This window comes from Pinus tabuliformis, chromosome 7 (assembly GCF_031772625.1).
Source record: "Pinus tabuliformis cultivar Carrire ecotype Pingquan chromosome 7, CPIR1, whole genome shotgun sequence".
NCBI lineage: Eukaryota > Viridiplantae > Streptophyta > Pinopsida > Pinales > Pinaceae > Pinus > Pinus tabuliformis.
Genome location: NC_142293.1, coordinates 373,128,610 through 373,140,679, shown reverse-complemented (window position 1 = coordinate 373,140,679; position 12,070 = coordinate 373,128,610). Strand labels below are relative to the sequence as shown.

At 36.8% G+C, this 12,070-nt stretch overlaps 1 protein-coding gene across 1 annotated transcript in view; it reads right to left on the bottom strand.

Moving 5' to 3' along the window:
• Positions 1 to 369: 369 nt before the first annotated feature.
• Positions 370 to 12,070, bottom strand: part of LOC149247535 (FT-interacting protein 3-like) — a 41,671-nt gene continuing 29,970 nt past the window's right edge. Inside the window, exon 3 of the mRNA XM_089444497.1 lies at positions 370 to 2,230. Within this exon, the coding sequence (XP_089300623.1) occupies positions 643 to 2,230 (1,588 nt within the window). The 3' untranslated portion in view covers positions 370 to 642. The remainder of the gene's footprint in view (positions 2,231 to 12,070) is intronic.

Here is a 12,070-nt window from a genome sequence, read left to right as displayed (position 1 = left end):
CTTAAAAACCAAATAAAGAGTTACTAATCTTGTGGCATAAGCATTTCTTCTAGATCACAAATCTAAAAAAGATCAAAAATTTCAGATATTGATCAGATTCAACCACGTTCCCACACCAAATTAACTTGTTATTAATGCAGTCAGTCCAGTTAAGAAACATAATATTGGTTTATCTTCTGAAAAGACTATGGCAGAAGCACGGGTGGCTCCTATATAGTATCCAAAGCTGGAGCTGTAATGTAGGGAAAAGAGAGCACAGCTGAAATAGCATCCATTTTCTGTGTTGAAAAATATGGTACAGTTGGCTATACAGCGCATCAACTCTCCAGCAGTTCCAGAAGGAAATTAGATTATAAGAAAATTTACAAGCTCCTCCACTACACAACATGAGGAAGTGCCAATACATTAGATTAGCTGAAGGAGAAAAGCCTTGATGACATAGTCTCGGAACAGGAATGCTGGTAATTCTGCACTGTTGCAGCTATAAAATCATAGATAGATCGTCAATTACATCGGTTAAGAAATAACATGGAAATGTAAATTAAAGAAACATACACAACTAGAATAGTATATTCGCAGAACAAAAGCTAAATTAAAAGAACAGAGGTCTAGCTTCAGCAGACATGAAAGACCAAGCTATTTTTACAACAGACTATCGGTACGAGCAGGCAATCTCCTGAAGAAATTGAGAGGAGCAGAAGGAAGCCCGTGGCGGAACCTCGGATGGCGCAGGAGATACAGAACAAAAACCACTGCAGTTTGGAAGGGCGTGGTATAGAGAACTGTGGCAGCTATCAAGCAAAATATGACAAATATGGTAGTCGCTCGTGGATCGCTCCACCTCAGAAGATTTTGAAGCCTTTCTACTTCAGTAGCCATATCCCCCGCCATGGCCTGTATTCGCCCAGCAAACTCCCGGATTCGATCGTATCTCATTCTCACAACGTTAGAGGCTTTGCTAGTGGGGAATGTGTTGAATTCTTCACCGATTTCGTCAGGATGAACCAGTCCGGCCTGGAAGAGGCTTGTGTCCATATCGAGTGAGTGCCGTGGACGGAAACGAAATTGCCATAAGCCAATCAGGAACATGCAGAGGAAGACGGTAGGAAGAATTAGCTCTGGGTACCAGATGAGAATCAAGAAGAGGATGAAGAGGATGTGCACCAGGACGGTGGTTGCAGGGTTTTTCCAGAGGCATATATCGTTAAACGATCGCCCTACCGCTGTGAGAGGAGCCAGGATATTCATTATGCGGAAGAATTCCGCCTTACTGCGGCGCATGCTCCACATATGTGAATCCACATCCATGATATACTCCACCACTTCTCTCCTCAGAGGAGGCTCGGCTCGGCTCAGCTGCATTGCCACTATCCGCATTGCCTGGTATGTCAAATGGTCAAACTGCCTTAGAGAAAGGGGACAAAGATAATGCATCTTCGGCAGCAATGTCTGTGTATAAATCAGCATCATGTTCATCAGAGACGAACAGGAGAAACGAAAAGCCAGATGAAGCTCGCCCACCTTCAGGACTCCTGAGGGATTAAACCTCAACAGAGGATAGGCATGCGTGTGTACGCGATCTGTTTCGAGAGTCGAAAGGCGGATTCGAACCTTACCGATCCCGGCATCTTTCACGGATGCTGAAGACTTTTCGTCTCCTTGAAGATGGCAATCGTCAAAAACACAAACAGTGATTACTGTACAGGGATCATAAACTTCCCAGGTATATTGCACATTCCATTTTGGACTCAAGGTATCAATCATAGTCCTGGTACGAACCCATTTCTGTCCATATTTTGCAACGCAGTAAGCATCCATTCTGTGTCGTCCATCTTTGCACTTCGTAGGAAGCAAGTTCTGAGCGCGCAAGATCTCAACCTGCAAAATACCAATGTTAGGCTTCCAGAGACGCTCGTCGGTCGGCCTCACATCGCCACTGTAGTGAATAGGCTCGCCCAGCACATGATAGCCCCCATCTAAAGACAATCTCAGATAAATTCTACTGGCGGACTCCATTTCTTTCTTCTTCGACTTTCCCTCCCCCGGAGCAACAGCAGGGTTGTCAAGTCTGAACCATCGAGGATTCACAGGCTTATCATCCAGTCGTTTGTCTATGTTATTCACAGGAATTGTTACTCTCCCAAGAATTTCATCCTCAGATATCCCCAAACGATTCTCGACCGTGAGAATCAAATGATGCTCGAATGGTGCCGCGTTCAGAGTAATATTCCTTAACAAAACTCTGCACTAACGCTTCTCTGCAGGTTCCCGCCTCCGTCAACATCCCCGCCCTCCTCTACATCAAACGTTGATATCCACGCGTCAGGACGGGTTCGATAACGGTTTTCTTAATATTTTAAAATATTTCTTATTAAATTGGACGGCTGATTTTATTTCAATCGTCTAACAAAAGATCCGACGACTACCATTAAGACAGAAAGGCATCTGAGGGAGTTCATCTCAGAGGGAAACGCCTTACGGCGTAATTAGAATGAAGACAAAAGACATTCCGAAAAAAACATTTAGAATCATGAAGGTCATTACGAATTTTTGGTCATGCCTTTTGGACTTACTAATGCATTTTCCACATTTCAAGGTTTGATGAATTCCATTTTCAAATCCTTACTTAGAAATTTGTGTTATTATTTTTTTATGATATAATATTCTACAAAAAGTCTTGAAAACATCTTGTTCAACGTGTTGACAAGGTATTCAAAATATTGGAGGAGGAACCATTGTATGCAAAAACCAAAAAAATATTCTTTGAGGTGCAAGAAATGGAATATTTGTGTCATATTGTATCTCACAAGGGTGTTAAAGGATACCGTAGCAATATTAAATCCATAAAGGAATGGAAAATTCGCACAATCTTAAAGCATATTTGAGGATTTCTTGGGTTGACAAGGGATTATCAAAATTTTCTTAAGAAATATGGAAAAATAGCAACACCAATAACAACATTACTGAAGAAAGATGCACTTTTTTGGAATCTAGAAGTAAGTAAGGCCTTTGTGTTGGCATTATGATGTATGTATTGAACTTGATGGCAACCCACTTGTAGTAGAACAACTCTCTTGTATATGGTAACTAGATGAATCTATAGGAGAGATATCAAATGTGACAGAATGCATGACAAATGTGATGAAATGTAGGGCAACTTCAAGGAATCAGTGCAGAAAGCAACTCAATCAGATAACAGATCACAATATTGCAGGTTAAGAACACAGAATTATAGATCAGATTACAAAGAATGAGGGAAGAGAGGTATATGCAAGTTCACTGTTTACAAGTCGTGTATACATACGCACACACTTTCACAAAAGGAAAATTGTGTATACCTTGGAAAACTAAATGTTTGGTCTGAAGTATTTGGTCCATGGTATTTTGATCCATGGTATTGGTCCAAGGTATCGGGTCCAAGGTATTGAGCCCAGGTATTTGGTCCAAGGTATTGGTCCTAAGTGGCTTTGAACCATGGTATTGAGAAAGGCCTAAAACTATAAAAGGAGGAGAAGATCATTAGGCCAAGGTGTTCAAGTATGGAATATTTGATATAGTGTGAGATCTAATATGCAGGTTATTAGCTTATGGTGTCGTGCTTGATTTGAATCGAGGAAGAACTTTAGAACTTGATGAAGGACAAGATATAATGATGTATCAGGATCTTAAGGTTTGAAGTGAATTATCTTTATGTGGTTTGATCATGTATCTGAATCACTGGCACATGTTGTAGACTGTAAATATGATGATCTGGGTATGATTGAAGTCTGCAACTATTGTTATGTTTAAATCATCTTTTACAAATATGTACGCAGATTCACTTTAGAAAAGAAGCATATACACGCTGGTTCTGTTTATCAAAACAGTGTCTACCTCATAAATTTGATTTGCATATCTGTATGCTGGTTCGCTTTGAGGAAAGCATGTACACATGCAGGTTCGACACATAAAAGTAGCGTATACCTTATAAAATATGTTTTAGTTGCTTCTATTTTCTGTTACAGTGTTCTGTGTTATTGCTTGGGTTTTGGTTACTATATTCTAGTGACAACATTCTGAATGATCATAGTGATTGATTGATTTACTTGGGGTTGTTTGAAAAGGAGATTGGTTGATGCAGATATATTTGATGATTGATTGATGTTGTTGATGGATCCAGTCTGAAAATTTATGAAACGTGGTCCCTGGAAGGAAAGAGAAGGTTGTAGCATTCTGTAGGCCAGCACCTACGTACTAGTAAACATATCAGCTACTACAAGAGCTAGGGGTTTGTATCTCCCTTCCAGTAGAAGCTAGAGAATGAGAGAAGGTTGTAGCCTTCTATAGATAGAAGCCTGTGTACTGGTATAAGACTGCACGAGTACAAAAATTTTAAACATAATTCTCTTATTATTAAAAGAAGAAAAAGATGATTACAATAGATGGCTTTCACCCACATTGGGTTTCCACCTTTTATCTTAGTGTTCATCTCTATTTCTTATGTGTGATGATCTATTCTATTATCACTACACCTGGTTACTATTTATATGGTTCTGATGCATTGATTAAAGATCAATATATGATGAATTAAATGAATCATAAGTTCGTGGGATATACGCTAGTTGGAAAAAACACAGTTGCGTGTACACGTGAGTTCCCTTAACTAAAGTAGCGTATATGAATCTGATTATGGAAATGAAAAATTATCATTTTGATAATAGTGATTCACCCCCCTCTCAGTATTATTTCCAATAATTTGTATTAGAGAAGGTCCTTCAGAGGAAGCTTGATCACTTGAAGGAAGATCCATCATCATGAGTAATCAAGAAAGTGGGGGATCCATCAGACTGCCAATCTTTGATGGGAGCAACTTTGTTTATTGGAAGGGAAGAGCCACAACCTATCTTCAATATCTTGGAACAAATGTCTGGGAAATCGTGGAAGGAGGATATACATTTCCATCAACAATTCCTCAGATGCAGCAGGTAAAATGAAATATGAAACTAATGCCAAGGCTGTCAATACATTATTGGAAAGTCTGTCACAATCAAAGTTTTTCAAAGTTATGCAACTCAAATCAGCCAAAGAAATATGGGACAAAATCATTCTAAGCTACGAAGGAGACTCTCATGTAAAACATGCTAAACTACAAACTCTCAGAATTCAATATGAAAGTCTCAAGATGCACAATGATGAAAGTGTAACTAGTTCTTACATATAAATGAGATTGTTAATTGCATGAAGAATCTGGGCGAAGAGATAAAGGAAGTTACCTTAGTTGAAAAAGTTTTAAGATCCTTATCTGCTAAATTTGAATAAAAAGTATCTGCCATATAATAAAAGTAGGATCTACAGACTCTTACTATGACATAGCTTCACGGAATCTTAACTGCTTTTGAGATGAGAAAAGGAGGTCCATCAGATATGAGAGAAGCCGCGTTTAAAGCTTTAGCAAAAAGAGGAGAAGAACTCAATGAATCAGGACATATTTGAGAAGAAGAAGAGGAAGTGAACTTTGTCAAGAATCTTCAATGGCATTCCAGTAGATTCAGAGGTAAACTACCTTTCAAATGTTTTGCCTGTGGTAGTGTCAGCTATTGTGCTACCAAATGTCCTCATAAAGATAAAAATGATAAAGGGAAGGAAACAGCAAAATGGAATAGAAAACAAAGTGTAAGTAAAAAGAGCTACTATACCCACGAAGATAGTGATGGTTTATCAAATGGTGATGAAGATGAAAACAATAATGACTATAGACTTTTGATGGCTTATGAAGAAGATGATTTTTTGGATGCTTTAGATGAAGATGACTTGTATGAAGAAATCTCTAAACTCAAAATCTGTTTAGAAGAAAAGAATATGCTTATAGATACCTTGACATACCAACTTGCTAAAAGAGAAAATCACAATGAAAAGCTAAAATGTGAAATTGTGGGTCTAAGAAAGGATCTTGAAAAAACAAAAGCCCTCAATATTAGATTTTCTAAAGGTCAGAAACCTTAAATGAAATTATCAAAGTGTAGTTCTCTCCTCTGGTAAAGACAGGTCTTGGATATACTGAAGAAACATCTCAATCACAGAAGTTGTTGACCTCCACTAAAAGCTATCGTGATGCAGCAAAGAGCAGTGAATAGTTCAAAAATCGTTAGCAAAGGCATAAAGCAGATCACTAGGTGAATCAGGCTCAATTTACTTCAAGGATGAACAGAAGTCACAATCAACCTTAGGTAAATCATACTCAATTTGCTTCAAATAATATCAATCAACAAGTTAGTAGGAGGAACTTCAAATACAATCAACAGGTCAGTAGATTCGATAATCGCAGGAACTTCTTTAATGGTCATTGTTTCTCATGTCACAATTTTGCACACAAAGTTGCTCACTGTGTTTCTTACAAAATTATCATGATTAGAGAAGCACTAAATCGAAGGAATGTGACAGAGATCAAGAAAATTTCCTATAATAAATTTTCTCTTCTTGAAAATGAAATAGAATGCTCAATCTGTAACAACTTTGACCATGAAGAATCTGAATGCAGGAGTAAATTTCAGCAAATAGCTCAAAAAGATGAAACTCCATTAAATCCCAAAATATGGAGAAAGAAAGAACTATAAATAGAAATATGTGGTATAGCCTTGTATGCAAAAGGACAACAAAACTAGTGGTACATCGACAGTGGATGCTCAAAACACATGACAGGTGACAGAGAAAAATTACACTCATATAATTCCTTAGAAAAGGAAAAGATTGTCTCATTTGGAAACGACACTCTTGTTGTCATAAAAGGTAAAGGCTCTATTTTCTTGAAAGAAAAAGTTAAAGTTGGGAATGTTATGTACGTTGATCACTTAAAGCATAATCTATTGAGTGTGAGTCAAATGTGTGATCAAGGAAATGAAGTAGTGTTTCGATCAAATGGATGTGTTGTTCATGAGCTTGATACATGAGAAACCGTGATTAAATGAACAAGAACTCCAAACAACCTATACATACTCAAAGGAGGACAACAACAGTGCTATCTAAGCAAAAATGATGAAAACTAGCTATGGCACAAAAGATTGGGACATCTAATCTTTTATCAAATAAGAAAAGCATGCAGATTCTAGGCTACTCATGATCTTCCAAATATCAACACTCCTGAAAATACTATATGCAAATCATGTCAAGTTGGTAAGAAAACTAGATCTCAATTCTTCGAAAAGGAAGGGTCAGCTAGTAAGCCTCTTGAACTCGTTTATACTGATTTATGTGGACCATCAAAGAAAAAGTCGCCTCGTGGAGAAGAATACTTTATATTATTCATTGATTATTTTCTAGAATGTGTTGGATAGGTCTTCTAAAGCATAAAGATGGAGCATTTGAAAAGTTCAAAGCATTCAAAGCTTGGTTGAAAATGAATCAGATTGCAAAATCAAATGCCTCAGATCTAATTGAGGAGGGGAATTTACCTCACACAAATTCTTTGACTTTTGTGAACAACATTGAATAAAAAGGCATTTCTCCACCGCAAGGACTCCTCAACAAAATGGAGTGGTAGAAAGGATTAACAGAATTCTTCAACAAATGGCTCGTCCTATGCTAGATGAATCTAGAACTCCTGCAACCTTCTGGAGTGAAGCTGCATTCGTCGTCATCACTATTCTAAATAAAGCAAATGTTCGGGTAAACAAAACTCAAACTCCACATAAACTTTGGTATGGTAAGACTCCGACTGTAAAATACTTCAAAGTTTTTGGAAGAAAATGTTACATCAAAAGGACTGATGAAAATCTTGGTAAGTTTGAACCCAGAGCAGATGAAGGTATTCTTCTTGGCTACTCTTCCTGAAGTAAAGGATATAAATGTTACAATAAAATACTTGGGAAAAATATTGAAAGTATTGATGTTGTGGTTGGTGAGGCATGCAAAAATCCAAAATAGTTAAAAACTAAAGATTATGACAATGAAGAAGATGAGGATCATTTTCCCACATCAAGTCACACTGATTCTAAAGAAGAAACCAATGAAGCACCAGAAGAAGAGATAATGATAGAACAAAAGACTCCATCCAGGAATGTTTAGAAAAATCATCCAGAAGCTCAAATCTTAGGAGAAAATGAGGTAGGTGTGCAGACTAGAATAACCATTGCCGAAGCTTCAAGATATCCAGCATTATTATCTTCAAATGAACCTCAAAATGTAAATGAAGCATGCAAAGATGAATGTTGGGTCAAGGCCATGAATGAAGAACTTGAAAAAATTGAAAAGAATAATACTTGGGAATTAGTTCCTAGACCTCATGGTAAGAATATCATAAGAACTAAATGGATATTCAATGAAAGAAAATGGAGAAGTTATTAGAAACAAGGCCAGACTTGTTTGTAAAGGATATGCTCAACAGGAAGGTATAGAATTTGAAGAAACTTTTGGACCTATTGCTAGACTTGAAGCCATAAATGTTTCTTTCTCTTTCTAGCTTTCAGAAATTCAAAGCATACCAAATGGATGTAAAATCTGCCTTTCTTAATGGAGACTTAGAAGAAGAAATCTATATTGAACAACCAGAAGGATTCATTCTTGGAAATGATGTAAAACTTGTATGCAAACTCAGGAAAGATCTCTATGGTCTAAAACAGGCTCCAAGGGCATGGTATTACTGTCTGAACAAATATCTCCACCAACATGGTTTTTCAAAGGGATCAGCAAACAACAATCTATATACAAAGATGGACAATGATAAATTGATAATAATTGTTGTGTATGTTGATGACATCTTTTTTGGTAGCAATGAAGAATCCATGAGTTATAATTTTGCTTCAGTAATGCAACAAGAATTTGAAATGTCCTTGCTTGGTGAGCTTACCTACTTTCTTGGTCTACAAGTTCAGCAAAATCAATATGGTATTTTTCTCTCACAAACCAAATATCTCAAATAGATCCTGAAAAAGTATGGCATGGAAGATTCTAAACCAATATGTACTCCAACGGTAACAGGATGTAGTCTCAGCTCAAATGATGAATCTATAGCGGTACATCAACCAACTTACAGATCCATGATTGGAAGTCTACTTTATCTAACAGGTACCTAACCGGACATCATGCATGCAGTGGGAATAGTTGGAAGATTCCAAGAAAATCCAAAGGAATCTCACCTTCAGGAACTAAAAAGGATCTTCAAATATCTTCAAGGAACACAAAACATTGGTTTATGGTATCCTAGAGATATTGATCTTACACTTCATGCATATATAGATGCAGATTGGGCAGGAAGTGTTGATGACAGTAAAAGTACTAGTGGTGGTGCATTCTATATGGTTTCTAGGTTGGTGTCTTGGTTCAACAAGAAACAAAGTTCAATTGCATTATCTACAACTGAAGTAGAATACGTGGTTGTTGCATCTTACTGCACACAATTACTTTGGATGATGAAAACCTTGCAAGATATTCAGATCAAATGTACTCTGCCCATCTCCATTCTATGTGATAATACAAGTGCCATGAGTATTTCAAAAAATCCAGTCATGCACTCCAAGACCAAACACATATCGATCAAATATCATTTCCTAGGTGAACAAGTGTTTGAACAAAAAGTCAAATTGGAGTATGTTCCCTCCAGAGAACAGGATGTTGATATATTCACTAAACCACTACCTAGAGAGACATTTGAATATCTCAGACAAAAGTTGGGAGTAGTTTCCACATCATCCTGCTGTTAAATCCTATTTTTTAGGGAAAATTGGTTATACATGAGTTTCTTGAAGTGTATTCATGTACATACGTGATTTTATGTGGACACAGGCACGTATATGTTGGTTTGAAGAAAAACATTGGGCCAAACTTAGGAAAAAGGCGGTCTATTATGGGTCTGACAATTATCTGCTCTATTTGATGATGATTTCACTCTACTAATATATTGGTACTCATAGTGTTATTGATCACTTTATGTATATCTGATTGATGATCATGCTTTGATATCTCTTACTAACATATGCAATGATCATATCTGACAGTGAATAGGTGGCACAAGTTCAGGGGGAGAACATGGTTGATGATATTTTGGGAACTATTGATGGACATATACAGGTTTCTGGCCTGGATGTTGTTGACAAATGCTGTTGATGATAGTTGTTGATGACTATAATGGTTTTGTTTAAGACATTTGGTCTCTATTATATATGTCATGTATATATTTTAATGTAACAGACATGAAAAGACCTAATTTGTAACCTCACTATGCATGGGATGAATAATCTAATGTTTCTTGTTTTTGACTTGCATAAACAATTGATATATCCCCACTTGGTTGGGTGGATGAGTCAAATTTGGTATATCCCCACTTGGATGGGAGAAGGATGCATGTATGAGTCATTGGTGATAGGTAGGTCATTTGTGATATATGTATAGAATCATGTTCTTCTCTTAGAACATCTTTTTGCAGACTTTGCTTATGCTAAGGGGGAGCATGGACTCAATCATGGGAGCTCAATTAGCACTTCAGCACATCAGAGAATTCAGCATGCTCTTAGGGGGAGCATGACCCTTTGCCCTTGATGTCAAAAGGGGAGAGTGACATGGTATGGATGTTGGTATGGATGTTGCCATCAAGTCCAAAGGGGGAGATTGTTGTCATTATGATTTATGTATTGAACTTGATGGCAACCCTCTTGTAGCAAAACAACTCTCTTGTATATGGTAACTAGATGAATCTACAGAAGAGATATCAGATGTGATAGAATGCATGACAAATGTGATGAAATGCAGGGCAACTTCAAGGAATCAATTCAGAAAGTAACTCACTCAGATAATAAATCACAATACTGCAAGTTAAAAACACAGAATTACAGATTAGATTACACAGAATGAAGAAAGAGAGGTATACGAAAGTTCACCATTGACCAAGCTGCGTATACACGCGGGTTCACTGTATACAAGTCGCGTATACATACACATGCAATTTCAGAAAAGTAAAAGCGCGTATACCTTGGAAAACTAAATGTTTGGTCCGAAGTATTTGTTCCATGGTATTTTGATCCATGGTATTGGTCCAAGGTATTGGGTCCGAGGTATTGACCCCAGGTATTTGGTCCAAGATATTGGTCCTAAGTGGTTTTGGACCATGGTATTGAGAAAGGCCTAAAACTATAAAAGGAGGAGAAGATCATTAGGCCAAGGTGTGCAAGTATCGAATATCTGATATAGTGTGAGATCTAATAAGAAGGTTATTAGCTTATGGTGTCGTGCTTGATCTGAACCGAGGAAGAAACTTAGAGCTTGATCAAGGACAAGATTTAACGATGTATCCAGCTCTTAAGGCTTGAAGTGAATTATCTTTATGTGGTTTGATTAGATATCTAAATAACTGGCATATGTTGTAGTCTGTAAATATGATGATTTGGGTATGATTGAAGTCTGCAACTATTGTTATGTTTAAATCATCTTTTATAGATCTGTACGTAGGTTCAATTTAAAAAAGAAGGTTCATTTCTATTATTTAACTTGATTAGATAACTTAAGAAAAGAATGAATGGAAGAAAGATGAATAGGATTAGGCATTAATTCAAAAGTTACAACAAGATCCCAATGCATTTGATTCATTTATCTCGAAAAATGATTCACTATGGTACATATATCACTTATATCGATATAAGAATTCCCAACTTAAACTAAAGGTTCTTATGAAATTTCATGTCTCTCCTATAAGAAGGAACTCAGGAGTTTTAAGAACATACCATAGGGTCAAAGAGGAGTTATTTTGGGATGGCCTTAAATTTGATATTCAAAATTTTTGGTTTTCTAAGAAAATAAAGTGGGGATACTTAATACCTTGGGTCCTTTAAAAGAATTAGCTATTCCAATTTAGTGTTGGGTGGAGGTCTCAATGGATTTTATCAAAATTTTACCCAAATCTGAAGGAAAGAGTGTCATCATGGTGATAATTGATAGACTTACCAAGAATGAACACTTTTGTGCACTATTTTTTGCTTTCAATGCCAGTACAGTGACTACTACGTTTGTGGAAATAATTGAAAATCCACATGGAAGTCCAAAGATTATTGTAAGTGAAAGAGATATCATATTTTCAATAGAAATTTTTGGATATAATTATTTTTGT